The sequence below is a fragment of the Lycium ferocissimum genome, chromosome 3 (genome assembly GCF_029784015.1).
Source record: "Lycium ferocissimum isolate CSIRO_LF1 chromosome 3, AGI_CSIRO_Lferr_CH_V1, whole genome shotgun sequence".
Lineage (NCBI taxonomy): Eukaryota > Viridiplantae > Streptophyta > Magnoliopsida > Solanales > Solanaceae > Lycium > Lycium ferocissimum.
In genome coordinates, this window is record NC_081344.1 from 23,280,241 (window position 1) to 23,300,860 (window position 20,620).

General features: G+C 36.3%; 1 protein-coding gene and 1 long non-coding RNA gene across 2 annotated transcripts; one reads left to right on the forward strand and one right to left on the reverse strand.

Annotated features, from left to right (window-relative positions):
* The first annotated feature begins 1,220 nt into the window (after nucleotides 1-1,220).
* LOC132050061 (outer envelope protein 64, mitochondrial) lies at nucleotides 1,221-15,165 on the forward strand. Its single transcript, XM_059441097.1, has 13 exons — nucleotides 1,221-1,539; nucleotides 3,294-3,446; nucleotides 4,141-4,265; nucleotides 4,934-5,059; nucleotides 8,693-8,875; nucleotides 9,011-9,155; nucleotides 10,289-10,457; nucleotides 11,390-11,524; nucleotides 11,644-11,844; nucleotides 12,807-12,931; nucleotides 13,086-13,137; nucleotides 13,797-13,866; nucleotides 14,540-15,165. Exons 1-13 carry the CDS (start codon nucleotides 1,301-1,303, stop codon nucleotides 14,620-14,622), a joined length of 1,806 nt encoding a protein of 601 aa, XP_059297080.1. The 5' UTR covers nucleotides 1,221-1,300; the 3' UTR covers nucleotides 14,623-15,165.
* Nucleotides 15,166-18,371: 3,206 nt separating this feature from the next.
* On the reverse strand, nucleotides 18,372-19,320 carry LOC132051047 (uncharacterized). Its single transcript, XR_009413549.1, has 2 exons — nucleotides 18,914-19,320; nucleotides 18,372-18,548 (listed from the first exon to the last, which is right to left on the reverse strand). It is a non-coding gene; the product is annotated as an uncharacterized LOC132051047 (long non-coding RNA).
* Between the last annotated feature and the right edge of the window lie 1,300 nt (nucleotides 19,321-20,620).

The window sequence follows — 20,620 nt, forward strand, 5'->3', positions numbered from 1 at the left end:
AGTTATACTTTATTTTTCGAATAAATATATATGTTTTCAATAATTCTCTATTAATTAAAAGAAAAGGCAAAAAAAAGAGAAAAAAGATAAATCACTCTTGAGCCAAAGAGAGGTGCAGAAAAAGTGAAGTGGCACCTCTCTTTGGCTCAAGAAAGTGGTTTGTCTTTTTTCTTTTAGCATCCCTTTTCATTTTTTCTGTTAAATAGATGTTAATCATTTCTTCCTTTCGCAACAATCATAATGGTGCAATTAAAAAGTAATAAATAATCTCTATAAATCTACAATATGAATATAGAATGTAAAGGCTAATGGATTATTCAAGTGCAACTGTCTAGTCATCCACAGTTGTTTTGCAATTAATATATTTAATTTGCTTCAGCCATAAATCGTGAGAGGTCAAGGAATTATTCATATCCCTTTTGTTCGTACTAATTTTCTCAGAGAGACAATTGGTAGCAGGCAAATGCAGTACTGTACTCAGAGAGAGAAATAGAGTTCTTTTTAATAAATTTATCGCTTTTATATTTGTTAGCATGTTATTTTTCTTGGTTGAAACAAATGTTTTAAACTAAATGCAGGCATAAAGTATATATCTTTAATTACTTATTTATGATAAATTTTTTATATTCAATTTTTACAATTTTAAGAGAAACTATATTTCACAACTGCGCGAAGCGCGAACCTTTTTACTAGTTCATGTATAATATTAGTATAGTGTTTGGTTTGCTATTTAGAAAACTGCATAACTAATATATGTTTAAGTTATGAGGGAATATATGAATTATTTTATGCAGGGCAATAGGTAAAATAATTAGTACATGAATAAATAAACTCTGCATAATTAATACTTGCATAAAATAATACATAAATTTTCTCATAACTAATCCGTGTATTAATAATACCTATATAACTCTAACTAGCTGCCAAACGACCCCTCACTCTTTTCTTTTTTTGTACTTCCTGTTATGAGATACACTTTTCTTTTTAGTCTGTTAAAAAAAAATGATGCATTTCCATATTTGGAATTAATTTAACTGAAAATTTCTCTTTTACCAATGATGTACAATCACACAAATATCCATGATTTATTTTAGATCATAACTTCCAAGTGTGACATATTTTCTTGTTTCTTGTGAAAAAAGGAAGATCCGAGCGTGAGCAAAACGCGCAGAGGCACGTGGAAAGTTCTACATACTTGCCTCTCTTAAACCCCATTTCTGTGTCCTCTTCCCTCAAACCCAACCTACTACCATTTTCCTCTGTTCCTTAAACCCTTTCCAAAACCTCAAAATCAACCTTAATGACAAAACTATCAAAACTCAATGTCTCTAATCCCAAACTCTGTGTCATGATCGGTGTTGGAGTTGCTGGAATATTGATCTTAGCTGAAGTTCAACGGCGACGATTGAAATCAAGAAAGTCAATAAAAGAAGATTATGGCGCCTTTATTGAACGCGTTGAGTTGCTTCCGTTTCCTCAACCACCTCCTCCAGCTGCTCCACTTTCCCTTTCTGGTCTCACATTTGCCATTAAAGACAAGTGAGTCGCAGGCCTCTTATTTAAATTTGGCTTTTGAATTAATAAAACTGTTTTTGTTTTTGTTTTGCGCTTATGTTGTGCTTGATTTGTGAGTGTTTTGGTTTTGGAAGGATTAAGGGTGTGTTTGGTATGATGTGAAATGTCAAATGTTTTCCATGGAAAAATTTTTCTTTGAAGATTTCTAATGTTCCTTAAAAATTTGGTGTTTGAATAAAAAAAAAAACCAGTTTTTTTTTCTTATGTTGTGCTTGCTTTGTGAGAGTTTTGGTTTTTGGAAGGATTAAGGGTGTGTTTGGTATGAAGGAAATTGTTTTCCCAGAAAATGTTTTCCTGGACAATAAGTGATTCCTTGCTTTTTTCTAAGTGTTCCTTACAAATTTGGTGTTTGAATTTAAAAGCATTTTTTTAATGTTTTGTTCTAATGTTGTGCTTGTTTTGTGAGAGTTTTGGTTTTGGAAGGATTAAGGGTGTGTTTGGTAGAGGTAAGGTCTGTGTACACTCTACCGTCCCAGACCCCAGTTGGTGGGATTTCACTGGGTATGTTGTTGTTGTTCTTATGTTGTGCTTGTATTGTGAGTGTTTTGGTTTTGGAAGGATTAAGTAGGCGTTTGGCCATGAAAACCAAATATTATTTTACTTTACTTGGAATTTTGGAGTTGGAGTTGAAGATGGAGTTGTGTTTGGTTATAGTTTTTGCAAAAAATATTTGATTGTTTGAATGTATTGAAAGTGAAAAAAATGAAAAAAAAAGTGAAAACAAGGTTTTAGTTGTTTTCCAAATACAAATACAACTTCAAGTTGTATTTGAAATTTTCATGGCCAAACGCTGGTTTCCAAATAAAGTGAAATAATTTCCCGGAAAAAAATGAAAAATTCTCATGGCCAAACGGGCCCTAAGGGTGTGTGTGGTATGATGGAAGTTATTTTCCATGGAAAATGTTTTCCAAGAAAACAATTGATTTTCTTACTTACTCCCTTTGGTCCATCTTAATTGTCGTCCTCACTAAAAATAGATGGTCCAAAATAGTTGTCATTTTAAAGAATCAAGGTATAATTAGTTGTTTGTTCCACCGTTACCCTTACTCATAAATATGGAGCGATAGTAATATGGTGAAAAGGAGAGTAGTATTAAATTGAGAGGAGTAATAAAAAAGGACAATTTTGTCAAATTATCCTCTATTTAATGTTTTTCTTAAGGGGTGTGGAAAAAAAAACATGACAAGAAAAATGGACCGGAGGGAGTATTTTCTAGTGTTCGGTCAGTAAGCAAGAAATATTATCCCTAGAAAATTTATATGCAATCTAGAAAAATACCAAATATCAGGGTGGGGAATGGGGTTTTGGTGGCGGGGGGTGGGATGGTCAACGTCAGGGTTTGGGGGTGTTGGGTGGGTGGGGAGAAGACAATGGACTTGGAATATCACTTATGACTTATGGAACTTGTTTTTCCCTATTTCCATTAGAGAAGTAATTTTTCTTATTTCTAAGGAACTTGTTTTTCTAGAGAAATGTTTTCTAAAACATTTTGACCAACTAAACATGGGAAATTGGAAAACATCGTTCAGAAAATATTTTCCTCCATACCAAACACACCCCAGACTTCATATTATTGGACATTTAACAGACTAACCGTGTAAGAAAAGTAAAACATTTTGTTCTATTGGACTAACATTTTTTGCTTTAATAGTGCATTTCTGGACGTGGAATTGATTCTAATTTCTTTTTGTTGTTCTTTTGTACTTGCACTGTTGTAGTATTGATGTCAAGGAATATGTGACGGGTTTTGGTAGTCCAGAGTGGAAACGGACGCATGAGGTGGCTACAAAGACAGCCATGGTTGTGACTGCTCTTCTGAAGAATGGTGCTACTTGTGTTGGGAAGACCATCATGGACGAATTTGGACTTGGGTATCTTTCGCTTTGTTTCTATGTATTCTTTGGCAGCAAATTCCTATGTCACATTTTATATGACAATATTTGATTGTACACGGAGCTTTAAAAGTTAATTTTAATTATATACCTAATATCTACTGGAATAAACACTAAGGCAATCTTGAAAAATAGTTCTATAGAGAGAATATAGCATCAAGTTTCAAATATTGAATAGTTAATGAATTTGAATTCTTAAAAGTTGTGAAAGCTGTGGCGTCGGGGCGTTGGGCTAGTGGTAAGAGTACAACAAGTAATGCGTGAGTTAGGCACACATCATAGTTTCGAACCCTGATGCAACAAAAGCTTGGTAGTGGAGAAGGGTAGAGGGGCAAGCCTATCATCCACTGAATTTCTAATTTTGCGCCAGTAGCTCTCATGATTTATCGATTATGAAAAGAAAGATTGTGAAGTTGTATAGAAACGGAATGGTGCCACACATTCTAGAATTTCTCTTTCCATGGAATGGTCACATTCTAGAATTTCTCGAAATGGAAAGAGTGGCAAAAGAATTGGGATAGAAGTAGTACGATTTCAGCTATATGCATGGCTATAATTTGTTGCTACACTCTCTTTCTTCCCTCTGTGTTTCTTTTGGCTGAGGAAGACAATTTGTGTTTGAAGCAATGTGAGTTCGGTGAAGAGAATTGATGTCTCTGCTGGAATGTTTCAGGGTTACTGGAGAGAATGTGCACTACGGTACTCCAAGCAATCCAAAATTGCCATCTCATATTCCAGGTGGCTCATCCAGTGGTTCAGCTGTTGTTGTTGCAGCTGAAGTTGTTGATTTTGCTTTAGGTATGGAGTTTCACAATTTAAATGCCAGTTATTGAAAATCGCTGATTCAAAGTTTCCTCTTCTGTTTCTTGTGTCTGTTTGTTTTTGCTAAAATGGTTTAAAGTATGATTATGAAGTTACTGTATTCACGAATATGTTGGAGGTGAAGATATTTTCATGTTGTAGTCATCAAGGGTGTTTGCGTGTGCCCAGTGGTTAGTGAAGTGAGAGAAGAACCATGAGGTTTCAGGTTCAAATCCAGGCAAAAAATACTCAGTGACTCTTCCCTTCTGCTATGCCTTGGTGGCAAAGTTACCGGGTACTTGGTGGGAGGTAGCAGGTACCCGGTGGAATAGTCGAGTTGCGTGCAAGCTGGTTTGGAACCATTGTCTTAAAAAAAGAAATATTCCTGCTATAGTCTAGGCCTCCTCTTTGTTGCCTCCCTTTTTCTCTTCTCTTTCCTTTTTATCTTCCACTTTTGGATAAATTTAACATGGAATTCTGTTTTCCTCATCTTAGATATCTGCGAAGTATGAACATGATGGAATTAGAGATTTGAGTTTTAAGTGGTTGGCAGGCTTCCGTTTAACTAAACTGGAGTGGTATTAATTTGTAAAAGAAAATAGTGTAAAAGAAAATAGACTTCAGATTCAGAATGTTAGATGGTTACAAAGGCTGATATATGGCAGGTACCGATACAGCTGGGTGCATTAGAGTACCAGCAGCATTTTGCGGTGTCCTTGGGTTTAGGCCGTCGCATGGAGCCGTATCAACTATTGGTGTTCTGCCTGTATCACAAAGTTTGGACAGTATTGGTATGTATGATTTTCTTTTCTCTAGACGATTACCATAGTATTTGCTTTGTGACTAATGCAAAAAATGTCTGGAGAGGCTAAATTCTATATCTGAAGTTGTTAAGTAAACATTTAATCAAGAGGTAGAAAAAGTCTCCTAGGAGAAGGCCTTAATTTTTTGTTGCAAAATACGTTAGTGGAACCAGGATAATAGAAAGTTCTTCACTTTTTTCATATTAGAACAGCACCAGAAAATGTTGAAACAAAATTTGGAAGCTTTTTAATGCTGAATGGGATAAAAAGGAACTTCTGCCTATTTCCTTCATTACCATTCAAGGCCCGATCCAACTCCAATTTTTGATACTTTTCATGGCCACAAAATTAATTGGCACGACAACCTACAATTCCAATTTCTGATACTTTGCACGAACACAACTAGCTGACACGACAACCTATTGTCTTGATTAAGTAGGTTATATTTGAAGTATAAGGGAACTACAACACCACCACCAACAACAACATGCCCAGTAGAATCCCACAATGTGGGGTCTGGGGAGGGTAAAGTGTACGCAGACCTTACCCCCACCTTGAAAGGTAGGGAGGCTGTTTCCGAAAGACCCTCAGCTCAAGAGAGAAAACAAGACAAAAAGTCAGATAGGGACAAGCATATCAAAAACAATATGAAAACGAGGAATAACAAAAGCGAGAAAGTCATGATAGAACGTCCGGAAAGAAAGGAGCATTAGCTACCATAGATAAATAAGATAATCAAAGTACAAGGCCCAACAAATATAAGCAGAAATCAAATGGCAATAAACTAATGAGCAAAACTACAACTACTAGGATGAAAGGATAAGCAGCCTAGCCTTTTATCCTAATCTGAGTCCTCCACAACCTCCTATCTAAGGTCATATCCTCGGTAAGCTGAAACTGCGCCATGTCCTGTCTAATTACCTCTTTCCAATACTTCTTCGGCCTCCCTTTACCTCTCCTGAAACTGTCCATAGCCAACCTCTCACACCTCCACACTAGAGCATCTGTGTCTCTCCTCTTCACATGCCCAAACCATCTCAGCCTCGCTTCCCGCATCTTGTTCTCCACCGATGCCACTCCCACCTTGTCCCGAATATCTTCATTCCTGATTCTATCCCTCCTAGTGTGCCCACACATCCATCGCAGCATTCGCATTTTCGCGACTTTCATCTTCTGAACGTGGGAGTTCTTGACTGGCAAACACTCCGCCCCGTACAATAAAGTCGGTCTAACCACTACTTTGTATAACTTGCCTTTAAGTTTTGGTGGCACTTTCTTATCACACACAAAGACTCGGAAGCCGAGCCTCCATTTCATCCACCCCCGCACCAATACGATGTGAAACATCATCGTCGATATCCCCATCTCCCCGTATAATAGACCCAAGATACTTGAAACTTCCTTTCTTTTGGATGGTTCGGGTACCAAGCCTCACTCGTCACCTCTTACGCGGTACGCCACCGAACCTCGCACTCCAAGTATTCGTCTTGGTCCTACTCAATTTAAATCCTTTAGACTCCAACGTCCGTCTCCCGACCCCCAAATTAGCGTTAACTCCGCCGCGAGTCTCGTTAATCAAGACTATGTCATCCGCAAACAACATACACCAAGGCAACTCACCTTGTATTTGTCGCGTCAATTCATCCATCACCAAGGCGAATAGAAACGGCTTAGAGGCCGATCCCCGACGCAACCCCATCGAATCGAGAAGTGCTCCGAGTCTCCTCCTACCGTCCTTACTCTGGTCTTAGCTCCATCATACATGTCCTTTATCGCTCTAATATACACCACAGGTACACCTTTAGCCTCCAAGCATCTCCATAGGACCTCTCTTGGTACTTTGTCGTAAGCCTTTTATAGGTCAATGAATACCATGTGCAAGTCCCTCTTCCGCTCCCTATACTGCTCCACCAATCTCCTTACAATATGAATGGCTTCTGTAGTCGAGCGCCCCGACATGAATCCAAACTGATTCTCTGAAATAGACACACCTCTCCTCACCCTCATCTCCACCACCCTTTCCCACACTTTCATAGTGTGACTTAGCAGCTTGATACCTCTATAAGGGAACTACCAACTGCTTAATTAGTATTAAGGCAAGTGTTTAACTGGTGCAATCTAAAATTAGGTAGCTTCCTGAGGAATATAGAAATATTATGAATTAAAGGAAATGAGATTCTTTTTATAAGGACTTGGAAACATTTCTATCGCAAGAGCATTAAGATCTTAAGTTTTGTCTCTAAGGTTTTCTTTCTGAACAGGTAAATATAATTGTCTCTAAATTTTTTACTTATCTGGCATAAAAAGGTTTGATCAAATCTTCTTCCTAAACATGGAACTCCATCCTCCCAGCTGTATGGTGGGTGCTTTGGAAGGAAAGATATGCCCAAGTTTTTCGAAGACAAGAAGGACATTGTAGTTAAGCTTAAATTCAACTGTATATCCCTGCTTAGTTTTTGGTGAAACATGGGCACGCCAAATTTCTTAGAGCCAGACGGCATGACTGGATTTCTTAGTTCTCTCCATTTTTGTGAAGTCCTTTCTTTCACTTGGATGTACCTGAAACATAAAGACCGCAGGTTTCTGGATATTTGGGACACTATTCGAGGGATGAAATGAGAATTTGTCTTTGAGAAACCGAGCCATGCTAACCTCAGTTTGATGGAAGAATTATATGTGAGTTGGGACAAGTTTGAGAGGTAAGACAGTTTTTTAGGCATGCAAATTACCGCAGAGGGTGAGGGGAAATTTCCATCACTTGTACCTCATAATTGGTCCATTTCGCACCTCGACTATCCCTTTCCTCCAACTTTCGGCCAAGTGTGCATTGCAAGTGCTTAAAGAAGCAGGGTGTGCAAAAGATAGTGATTCAAACAAATAGGTCAGGGCTAGGGCAAGATTAGCGGAATGAAACAAATATGCAGAAGAACACTGAGGGTTGGTGGGACTCATACTTCCTGGTGCCCTGAGAGATATTGCAAGTTTGCAATTATGTGCCGTTTCTGACTTTCTGTACTAGACATGTTAGCAGCAAACATATTTAAAATAAAGGCATGAACAGAAGAGGGTTGGGGGACTATTGCAGTAAGAAGCAGATTATATCAGAGTCTACAGGTCAGTCAAGCTTGTATACGGCTATTGTATATTAGTTACAGTTCTATGATTTAAAGTACCTTTCATATTTGATCCCTTTGAATTCCATTATCGAAGTTGCGATCAGATCATTCATTAAAAAGAACTAAGAATGGACAATTTATTATGTACTAAACTACAGGTATTTCATTGGTTAATAAGAAAAAACACCAAACTAATCAAAGATACTGAGAACAAAGATATGTTCCACAACTTGTTGATACAAGAAGGAATTTCTGTAAAAGCAACGGGTGGAGTTGCTCAGTTACCCGTGAGTGAGGCCTATTTGGGTCGTGTCATAACTTATACATGCCCTGGCTAAATGTATTGATGGTAGAGGTGAAATTTTTTGCTTCTGTACTTCGATTAATTGAAAATTTAAGATGGTCAGTATTGTAAAATATACATAACATCTCTTTGGGCTTTTCGGTATTCCTGCTAGGCATTAAATCAGTTATCGATTCTTTTTGGTGGCAATCCCTTTTTCAGGATGGTTAGCGCGTGATCCATCTGTGCTGCATCGAGTTGGACATGTGTTACTTCAGATACCATCAGTTGAACCTAAAAGGGCAAGATGCTTTGTTATAGCTGATGATCTTTTTCAGCTGTGTAAGGTACCGAAGCAGAAGACAGTGTATGTTGTCACCAAAGTAATAGAAAAATTATCTGGATGTAAGTTGCAGTTTACTCTCTTTTTTTTTTTTTTTTCCTAATTTATATCATAATTCTTCGATGCACTCATTTGGGAGCCAGATGCTGGTACCCTAATTTTTTGTATCGCTTCTCATTTTTCTTGTATTTGCACAGACCAGACACCCAAACATCTGAACCTTGGGCAGTATATTGCATCAAATGTGCCCAGCTTGAAAGGTTTCATTGAACAATCAATCATCCATCAGAATGGGATGTCTGCTCTGCGAGCTCTCTCCTCTGTGATGGTTCTTCTTCAAAGGTCATGCACATGCCATTCTTTGAATATTGGACTAGGCTGATTTTTTTTTTTTTACTAAAAAGTGATATGACCTTTTAAGCTACTTTTATTTGCTTTCCACTTTCATGTTTCTTGTCTGACAATGTGTCCTGCTATGTGTAGTATCTTAGTGTTTTATAATTTAGTATGCACCAGAATTGGTTAAAAATGAATTGGTCTATGCCAGAGAAGACAATAGACTCTTAGAGCGTTTGGAGTGGAGTAGTTGATGGTGTCAACCAAAAGAAATGGTGACAGACCATCGCAGCATGTATTTAATGGACGGTCTAGAAGGAAAGAAATTCCAAGTGTTTTGAGAATGAGAATAAAATTGAATTGTATATTGCCTTTTCTATTTTTGGAGTAAAGGATGTCCTGTAAATGATAGTGAATCCATACTCGATGTCATATAATCCCTGTAAGTTTTTGTTGATTAGGGGGATTTTTGTATTTTGTTTCATCTGAAGATTGTATTCTCTCTTTCTTTTATCAGCACAAACTTTGCGCTGATGTTTTTTAATGAAATGTACCATCATCAAAACAAAAAAAAGGGATTGGTTTCAGAGACTTTGAGTGTCATATCTACTGGATTCTCAAAAATCTCCCTGCAGTGAAATATCCAATCACTTTCTGCAAGCTCTTCCGACCCTCAGTGTTTCATTTGGCCTCCTGCATTGGGTTGCACCATCATGAGTGAAACTGGTGTTTGTTTATGTGATAGTTAAAAAAAAAAAAAATTGGTAGTTTCACAGCTGTATTTTGCCCTTTTAGTAGTAGAGCAGCCATGTGCAAGCTGCTGCTGATTGTGGATGATAGCAGGTAGCGGTGGGAGAATATTTAACTGGATTTATTTTTGAATAAAAAGGGGCATTTAATCTACTCTTTACTTTGTTGCTTTTCCTGATAAAGATGCTTTATATGGTTCGCTGTGGATGCTTTTTTAGTGTATTATATCCCATGATTTTCTAAACTTGATTTATAGACTCGCTCAATAACTACATATGTGCTATCTCTGGTTTTCTCATCTTCATCCTATCTTGTCTTGTTCAAAATTCTGATTTAGTCGAGGCAATGATTTCCCTGTGACAGTATCTCTGATGCTTAATTTTTCTCAGGTATGAGTTTAAGACGAATTATGAAGAATGGATGAAGGCTGTGAAACCGAGGTTAGGTTCTCAAGTCTCCAATCACATTGCTGGAGAAGTTACCTCGGCTCCCGAGAACATCAAAGTTCTTTACAAAGTTAGGACTGAGATGCGAGTTGCCATGCAGAATCTTTTGAAGGTACCTTTCGACAGCCTTAAATAAAAAAATGAAGTTATCCCTTTTCTGTTATGATTCCTTCCCCTATTGTTGTCTTCTCCTACCTTCCGTTTTGTTTTTTGTTTGGGGTTGGGGGTTAGGATTACCATTCCATTGGTGGCAGCTACCGTTAGCTTCGTCTCATCTTCGTCAATACCACTTAAATTTTCACACAACTTCGGTACAAATGTCAAGAGAACAGTTTTGAAAAGTTTACCATGTCTACTTCAAAAATGTCTGATGCAATATATACCTAGTCTTGCATCCCCTTTTTATGTAACATGTTTGTTTTTTGGATTGTCCTAAAATGTTTGGCGCACACATAATGCAAAACAATTTAGGATGCATTTGGTTGGCAATAAAAGTCATATTGCATATAGTATTGGTAGTGGGTCTTTGGTTGTTACCTAGGAAAAAAGGGTACATAAAACTCATGTTTTGTCGTATCCCTCAAATTGAGGATAAGTATTGCACGAATGGTGGTATCAGTAACCCTGCCTTGTTAGTTATTTCCTTTTTAATCCCCAATTATATGGTACCTTGTATAACAATTCAAATGTATTATTGTCCATCCTTCATCCCCGCGTTATTCTATCTGTATATCAAATGGCATGTAAAACAGATTTTATAAATTAGTGAGATGGCATGTTAAAGTTATACAATGATTTATTGTTTTACCTCTCTAAGAAACTTCTACGCAAATTCTAATAATGAGTTATATGTTATATTCAACTGCTTGACTACATCACATAAAATAATTTGTTTCTAGAAGTTGAATGTAAAATTACAATCTCTTCAGTTTGAAATTTATTAAGGAGAACATACTCAGTCAGAAAATCTTTACATTGTTATCAATGTTTGTGGTATCCTTTCATGGAATTTATATCTCAAGGACTGACTTCATTTGTTTGAAGAACAATGGCATATTGGTTCTGCCGACGATTGCAGATCCTCCGTTAAAATTAAAGTCAAGGAAAGGTCTAGCTGCTGAAGTTCATGATAGAGCATTTGCTTTATTGGGCATTGCCAGTATGTCAGGATGTTGTCAGGTAATTCGATGTTCCAGTATTCAGGCATCATTTAGTACTTAGTTTTCCCATACTTCCGTTTTCTTTCCATATTTTAGTGAATTCACAGTGGACGTTCTGTTCCTTGTCTTGAATGCCAGGCTGCTATTCCTTTTGGAGAACATGATAACTACCCTATCTCCCTGTCATTTATTGCATCTCATGGGACTGATAAGTTTCTACTTGACACTGTCTTGGATATGTATTCATCTCTTCAAGAGGAAGTAAGCATACAATCAAGCGCATCTCCATTACCAGATACCAATGGTAGCATTGATGCATCTGAACTTCTGAAAGAAAAGGTTTTATTCTTCACTTTGTTTTAATATTCTAATATAAATTGCTTAGTTTTATTTGACATGATTATTTTTGCAGATCTTTAAGTTGGTTTATTAGGTCTCTTGTGGCATCACTCTATTCTGTATACTAATCTGAAAGGCTGCAAAGACCTGATAGCTGAATTCCCATCTCCTTATTACACCCTTATAGCTGCAAGCACCGAAAATTCAATATTATCTCTGATGAGGAGCTATATTGGCACTTGAAAGTATAATATAGATGGCTGATTAAACATTTGAAATTTTCTTCCTTTTTTTTTTTTTTTTGGCATTGTAATTATCCTTGCTTCTTGTTATCTTGTCTTCTTTGGTAAGGTCGAGAAGCAGAATGCTCCCTCATTATTTTTTTCATGTCTTCACTGAGTTTTTGCACTTCCACCACATCTCCCATGCTTGGTCTTTCCTCCAAAAGAAGAAGAGTTCGCTAATAAGACGTACCAGTCACAACCAGCTGGGTGCAAACAATTTCTGAGGGCCATCGGACTGGGGAAACCCTGAATTACCCGTGGTGCACTTGCGGGAAACTCCTTGCCGAGGGCCTGTGCACCCCTGGGATTAGTCGGGTCTCAAAGAGACTCGGACACCCGGTGCTTAATCAAAAAAAAAAAAAAATAAGACGTACCAGTCACATTCAGTTTCTACTCAAAATGCTACTGGCACGTGGTTACCATAATTGTAGCAAATTTTGCAAGCATGCTTACTACTCTCTATTACCGATTTTAAGTTCAGTCTTGAGTAACAGTATATGCAATCCTTTTATCTTTTTGATACTGTGTTAGGCTTCTTGAAACTTAACCAATGGGAAATGAAAGAATGTCGCGCCGGATAGTCATTCGTCTTTAATTTACCATCTTCTGAAAGTTATGGGCTCTGTCAATTAGGATGCTTCTCTAATTTATCATGGTGTTTTGATGAGTTATATGTAGGGAAATGCTGCATTTAAGGGCAAGCAGTTTAACAAGGCTGTGAGCTACTACACAGAAGCAATAAAATTGAACGACAACGGCACATACTATTGCAACCGCGCAGCTGCTTACCTAGAATTGGGATGGTATGATTAAAAATTATGATACTAGTTTTTTTTTTTTTTGAAACTGAGTAAATTTTTTTTTAAAAAAAATAAAAAATAAAAAATTGTGATACTAGTGCAACTTCTTCAATATTTTCTGTTCAAATTTGTCTTTACCGAATGATTTAACTTGCAGCTTCCAGCAAGCTGAAGAGGACTGTACTAAAGCAATTTCACTTGATAAAAAGGTATGAGGAGACGTCTCGTTTGTGGAATTTTGCAACTAATATTAATGAACTGCTTTAACTTTTTTGTCTGAATTGCACTCCAATATAATACTGTTTTGAAATATTATTTCAGGATAATAGTACTCAGACACTTATGGGCAAACATGTATATTGGCATATTGATGAAGGGCTTTTCACCCTTTGGGCTACAGGGCTTTTAAGGGAAAAACTCTTTAAAAATTAACCTTAAAGGAGTGTTAGTTTGGAAGAAAGCTCTTTATTCCCTCTGTTCTTATTTGCTGTCTGGCGGTTTGTCCTGTGGGTATTATGTTGTAATCTAAGCATAACATAATCTGTACCAAAAGTTTATCAGAGAACAAATGAATTTTCAAGTACCTTTACAATTGAGTGGTGGTAGAAACTCACTGAAGGAAATTTGTTTGGGTTGTGTAAGATTAAGATATATGAATGTTGCACCATTTCTCTTATTTTGTTCAATGGTAACACATTGTACAATTTCTCATGTAGCGTAGACTCATTATTCTACCTTTTCCCTCTTGTAGCTTAGGTCCACTATTTGATGCATGAGAATGCAGATGCCCGTCCCCAATGCATTCAATTTTCATTTTTATGGTCCAAGTATATTCTCACTGGGTGGAATGTTTTATTCTCGTGTGCAGATTGTAAAAGCTTATATGAGACGAGGAGCTGCCAGGGAATCACTTCTCTTCTATAAAGAGGCTCTTCAAGGTGAGGTTATGGTGTTATATGTCAGTCTGTCTGTTGCACATCTTTCCTGTTCGTTTGCATTCTTTCTGCGGTGCAATTTTATGTTCAGACTTCATCAGATTATGATTTCATTTTGCATAGGAAGAAAAAAATTACTTGCACAGAATTGATATCTCCCTGTCACTAAGAGCTTTCCAAAAACTAATTACATATAATTTACCGAATTTAATTTAGTCAACTCATGTAAGTTTTAATAGTTGGCAGCTTAATATAGATTTGTACCATGCCGCTTGAGGGGGAAGGGGGTCTGGTTTTCTGGTTCGGCTGCTATTTCATTATCCAATGCCTTGTCTATCACGGAGCAGATCTAAGTAGCAGTAGGTGCAATCGCACCAAATGCTTTTGACTCATGCTCATACATACATATCGATATGCGTGGAAAAAAAAAAACTATATTTGTGTAACCACTTTCTAATATTTTTTTGGGGACTATTACGTTGACTCTGAATTTGCGTCACTTGCTTTCCATTTTATCTTTTCATGTTAAACGTGAACTATGTTTCTTAAAGACACATGTGAAATTGGTCTACAGATTTCAATTTTAGGTTGGATGGTGCGCCCTCGCCAGAGATGGGCATCTAGTTTCCTTTTAGTTTGTTCATTTATCGATTTACTGTGTATTTGTATATTCCAGATATCAAACATGCACTCGTTCTGGAACCACAGAATAAGTTCGCCAGTGTGGCTGAAAAGAGACTCAGAAAGCTAATTAGTTGATCATTTAATGTCAAAATGGTATAAGATGATGAGATTGTAAAACCAAAATAGGAAAATCAGCGGAGTGTTCTATACGTTCTTTCTTATAGCTCAAGGCAGAGGAATTTTTTTGACACGCAAACGAACCTTCCTGGGCAAAACTTGGATTTGAAGGCTGAGCTTCTAACTAGAACTGTATGATTCCTTGTATTTGCTCGTGGATATCTGTTCTTTTTCTTTTCTGGTCCAAGTCTCCACATGTAATTAATTCATCAATTGGAGAAAAATGCTGCTACGATGGGCCAAAAAATTAATCTTCTTGCTTTCCCTCCTCCCCATTTGCTATCTACACACCTTTAAGTCCCTATTGAGCTGGGCGTACATTTTGCATGCAAAGATATGCCAAGCAAATAACCATGTTTTCCTCTTTTATAGCAACCCAAGTGCTTAAATTTAGTTGGTCCTGGAACCCATTTTGGGCAGCATCCCTCTTTCTTATCTCTGATGAGAGAAGTGTGTGAACTCTAATCATAAGCTACTAAAACTTTTGGATTACAAGGTCTATACTTTCTGCAACTTCTGCTTTGAGGCTTGTAAATTATGTTCTCTTGGTTTGACAGTTTTTCAAGCAGGACCATAAATTCAGTGTAGTACTTCAAATTTATGAGATTGGTGAGATATGTTCTATTTTCCAGCGTGGGAAATGGGGACAGCATATCTGAATAAAACAAATGGATTAATGAGTATGTCTAATCTCAGTATCTCAATGTATTCAGTTTAATCCATTTTTTGTTTTCTTCCATACAATGTCTAATCTCAGTATCTCAATGTATTCAGTTTAATCCTTTTTTTATGTTCTTCCTTCCAACTCTAGATGGTTCCTCCTTTGTGTTGGGTCATTTGCACAAATAGGATATTTGGTGCCGGTACGTATTTAAATTTTATCCCCTCTTCAGGAAGGAACTTGAGCGCAAATGACCTTTTCAAGTTTAAGAAGAATCTTTTCAGGGGAAAATTACGCTGTCTATTTTTAGAAAATTATGTACGCCACATAGATAAACACCCGATTTATCCCGTATTTGTGTATAAACACCTTTTATACATTATTATACACTCTATACAAGGTTGATATATTATGTATAATGATTTCCCTCAGGTATAAAGTTGTATGATATTGTATATTGGGGTACGTGGTGTAAATATTTTCAAAAGCTATATGAAATACCTCTTTTAGATTACCTAATATCTAGTCTTCTTCGAGAGTAACCTACCTCTGCATCGACCGTGAGACCAAGAACCCTCGCATATAAATTCATGTCCTAGAAGAATACAACTACAAAATATTGAAGATGTAAGAATTGTAGCAAGAGGTTTCAAGAATGTGTCATGACTTAGTGCTTTCATGTTTGGTCAATTTAATTGAATATGGATAATATAGCTAAACTAACATGCTTGGTATTTTCTCATAAAACATTCAAATTTAGGAATCTGCTTATTCAGGCGTAACTCTGAAAATGTTATGATTACGACGTTAGTTATTTACAGTTTGGAAAAGGGCCAAAATTACCCCTGAACTTTGGGAAATGGTTCATTCATACCCTTCGTTATACTATAGGGTCAATTATATCCTTACCGTTATACTATAGGGCTAATTATATCCTTACCATTATACTATAATTCAGATATACCCTTATGTTAAACGGTCTGCCACGTGGCATCATCCTAGATGCTCAGTCTATTTTCACCCCCAAATAATTTTTTACCCACCAACTTAACCCAACTTGACTCGGATATAATTTTTTCACCCAACTCATTTTCTTTTCTCTTTCTTACTCCCTTCTTCTTCCTCCATGCCCAACTCCTCCATGTCCACCATATCCGATCCCTCACCCCAGCTCCTCCATGTCATTTTTTTTTTTTTTTTTTTAAGTTAACCCTATCCAAATTACCAAACACGTACCACTAGATTAAGGGTCAAAATTAATGGGCTTTAAGTTCTTCCCCTTGGATTATACAACTCTATTTCAGTTTCTTAAAATAGACTTTCAAACCAGTAGCAACTTGCGTGTGTAGCTCAAAATTGTCTCAACTTACAATGATGAAGATAATGGTAGCCATAAAACGTGTTGTTGATTATGCCGTCAAAATCCATGTTAAACCCGACAAGGTACATCTTTACAATCTTAACTTTTTGGTAATAATTATGTTAAATTCCATCTATTAAGTTTCACAAATTTGAAAACTATATTGATTGGAAGTATGATAAGTATAGATGATTCATTTATACTACGGACCCAGTTTGATTGAGATTAAAGGGTGTGTTTGGTATGAAGGAAAATGTTTTCTTGCAAAATGTTTTCCAGGACCGTTTGGCCATGAAGTATTTGAGAAAAGTAGTTTTTGTTTTCAAAGTGAAAAATGGTACTATTTGGAAATTGGAGGAGCTGGGTTGAGGGATCGGAGATTGTGGACATGGAGGAGTTGGGCATGGAGGAAGAAGAAGAGAGTAAGAAAGAGAAAAGAAAATGGGTTGGGCGAAAAAATAATAGCTGGGTCGGGTTGGGTTAAATTGGTGGGTAAAAAATTATTTGGGCGTGAAAATGGGCTGAGCGTCTAGGATGATGCCGCATGGCAGACCGTTTAACATAAGGGTGTATCTGGACTATAGTATAACAATAAGGGTATAATTGACCCTATAGTATAATGAAGGGTATGGATGAACTATTTCCCAAAGTTCAGGGGTAATTTTGGCCCTTTTCCGTTTACAGTTTCACGGAAGACATCTTATTAATTAAAATTTCAATCAACGATATCAAATGCAAAGTTATGGTAGACACTAGATAGGTATGATTTGGTATTATTTTCATTCCATTTGTTTTATTAGCTTATTTAAAAGTCATGGCGGATTGTTATGACTTGGTGCTATCTTATTCTATACTAGTGAAATGGGCCGCGTTTCGCGTGGTTGTAAACGTCATTCTAATTGGTATACGCATGTGATAATTAATTTTTATATATTTAAGAAAATCATATATATATTTACTAGAAGTTAAACTTGGATGAAACACATTTCTCATTAGCATATCGTCTACCTACGAAATACAGTAATAAAACAAAGAAAGAATGTTTATGTGTATGAGCATAACTTTAGTACATAAATCTCTCTTAATGTACTTGTTATTAAATATCAGTTTTTAAGTATTTTGATATATTTATTCATTAGATAATCTTTTAATGTCAAAAACAAATACATAAAGTAGGGCATGCATAAAAATAAAAAAGAATATGTATTAGGAAAAATGCATATATATGAAAAGAAAATTAAATCTGGATTAAAGCATCATTTTTTTAGTTATACAGTAATAGAGTCCTCGGGCAGTAAATATATGTAAGTGATCTAGCCTACTATTTTTATGTAAATATTTTCGTAATTAATATTAAAAAATTTGAAGCTTACTTGCATTATGCTCAACAAACTTCTTAAAGGCAAATAGTGACAAGTTTTTTTTATTAGAGAATTATAATCAATGCACATTAAGACGCATCCCTTGAAATATATTATGATTCTCGAGAATTATTTTTCAATCAATAAACATAGCATAAGTGATTGGATCTAATGAATATGATATCGTAAGCGGAGTCTTGAAATGTCTATTGAAGTGTCGAATAAAAACTCTTTTGTTCAGAAAAGAGTGGAATACTTTGATTTATCTTAAATTTGTTCACCTTTACTTTTATTATATCTTCTTGTTCAATAGAGGAACCGCTAATATTTTTCTTCTTTATCTATAATTTCACCACCACGTATTGAAAAACAGAGTGATGGGTGAGCATTTCTAATTCAACCCGTATTTTGGCTGATGGAGCATATTAGTGCTACTTTTTTTAATTCTCTTCTTCTTACATTGAACATCTCTTTGTATGATGTTCCCTAATCCTCCGCATCCCTGCAATCCAATATCGAAATTTTTAGAATGAACTTCCCATCTGTAAGAAACTAATTGTGTTAGCATTAGTTGGATGTTGTGTTGGATAGACTTAAAAACGTGAAGGGGCAAAATAAGTGCAAGTTTGTAAATTTTCTCATAAAATACCACACCCCATGATCCAACTATCGTATTCATTGTTATATATCAAAAAATAAATATTATATATAATTTGTGTCTTGAATCTGGACTAAAAATTCACGGTGGTTATCGTTAAAAGAGCAATTCGGAGATAGAATGCTAGGATTTTTGTCCCCCTATTCAACATCTTTCTTTTTAGCAAAATTTCACCAAAAACAAAGAACGAAAAAACTCTCTTCATTTACCTTACTCTCTGTCCACACCAGTCAAATCCGCAGTTTTCTTCCTCCAATCTCTCTTGCAAAAATCTCATTCTTCTGCAAAATTACAAAATAAAAAACACTTTCTTTTCCTTGATTAGCTTCTTTTAACATTTCTATAAATCCAAACCAAAGAATTAAAAAAGAAAATACTGTAGTAGCACCACACATGCACACCAAAGGCAATTCAAAAAACCCAAAAATCACACTCAAAGACGGAAGACGGAGAAATGTTCAAAATAAAATAAAAACATAAATTCATAATTAATACACAACTAAAGAGCAAGAATCTACATATAGAAATCTCAGGAATGGCAAATAAAATGGCAGCGTAAAGGTTATTGCAAACAATCTAGGTAATAACCTTTGGAAGTTATACAGATCTCCAATGTAAATTCCAAACGTTGGTTGGTTGCTTATGTTCATTTTTTTGTGCGGATTGCCCTTCAAAAGCACTGGTCTTTAATTTTTGCCCTGGGTTCGAACCCCTGCTCAATAAAGAAATAAAAAAAAAATTTACAAGGCATAAGTTAGGATTGCAAGACAGAGTTTTACATGTCTTCGGCAAAATTTTGAATGCAAACTCTACTTGCAGACATACAAAACTCTACCTGTAGGCAGAGGTTGCAAAACTCTACCTACAAGCATACAAAACTCTACCTGCAGGTAGAGTTTGAAACTCTGCCTAAGGTAGAGTTTTGCATGCAAAACTTTGTCTGAGGCCTAACTTTGCTATGCCTCAGGCAGAATTTTGAACGCAAACTCGCAACTTGCAGGCTGCAGGCAGAGTTTCAGAGTTTTGCAAACTCAACCTGCAGCCATACAATACTCTACCTGCAGGCAGAGTTTGCAAAACTCGGCCTTGCGATTTTTTTTTTAACTGAGCCGGAATTCGAACTCCAAACCTCATGGTATTAAGCGAAGGGCAAATATTAAAGACTAATAAGTTAATGGACAAAAATTAAAGACCACCCCAAAAGGACATTCCTGCAAATTGCCAGCTTATGTTTCCACATACTTTTGGGCTTTTAAGTACCAGTGATGTGACTTTGGGGATTAGTAACGGTTATTACGTGTTATAGTGGTGCATTATGTAGAAAATCAATGAGGTGTTTTTTGAGTTAAAATATCATATAAATTAAAATAAAAGAGATAAAATGCAAAAAAATGAGAAAAAAGATAAATAAGAAAGTTGGCCATAGAGAAGTGTCACATTACTTTGTCTATGCCTAACTTTATATTATATATAGATATAGATAGATATCTTGTTAATTTTCAAATGACATGCAAATCATGACAAATTAGTGTAATTTCATGCTATTTAATAGTCTTTATTATCAATGTTTGCCGATGAGTTATCGTAACTCATCCTTTTCCGGATGAGTTACTGTAACTCATCCTTTTCCCAAAGATAGGATGTGTGGGGTGGAAGTCAAGTTTTTGGACTTACCTTGGCTTCCGTATTTTCCGCCATTGGTTCAGAGGCCATATCTGACACAGCAGCTGGGCCTAGTCGTGACCAACTTCCCATAACTGGTGGGGTACTTAAATAAAACTTGGGCGCTCCCATCACAGGCGGATTCAGAATTTTGACGAAGAGGCCCACCAATGACCACTGCCTTAATATAAATATGTCACTTATTATTTGAAAGTTTGGCGTGCAACTCTTTGAAAACTTAATAATTATGCTAA

Coding starts and splice junctions, on each gene's coding strand:
- LOC132050061 (XM_059441097.1), top strand. CDS start 1,301: ATGACAAAACTATCAAAACTCAATGTCTCTAATCCCAAACTCTGTGTC. Junction 4,266..4,933: donor AGTTGTTGATTTTGCTTTAG/GTATGGAGTTTC, acceptor GATATATGGCAG/GTACCGATACAGCTGGGTGC. Junction 12,932..13,085: donor GCTTACCTAGAATTGGGATG/GTATGATTAAAA, acceptor TTTAACTTGCAG/CTTCCAGCAAGCTGAAGAGG.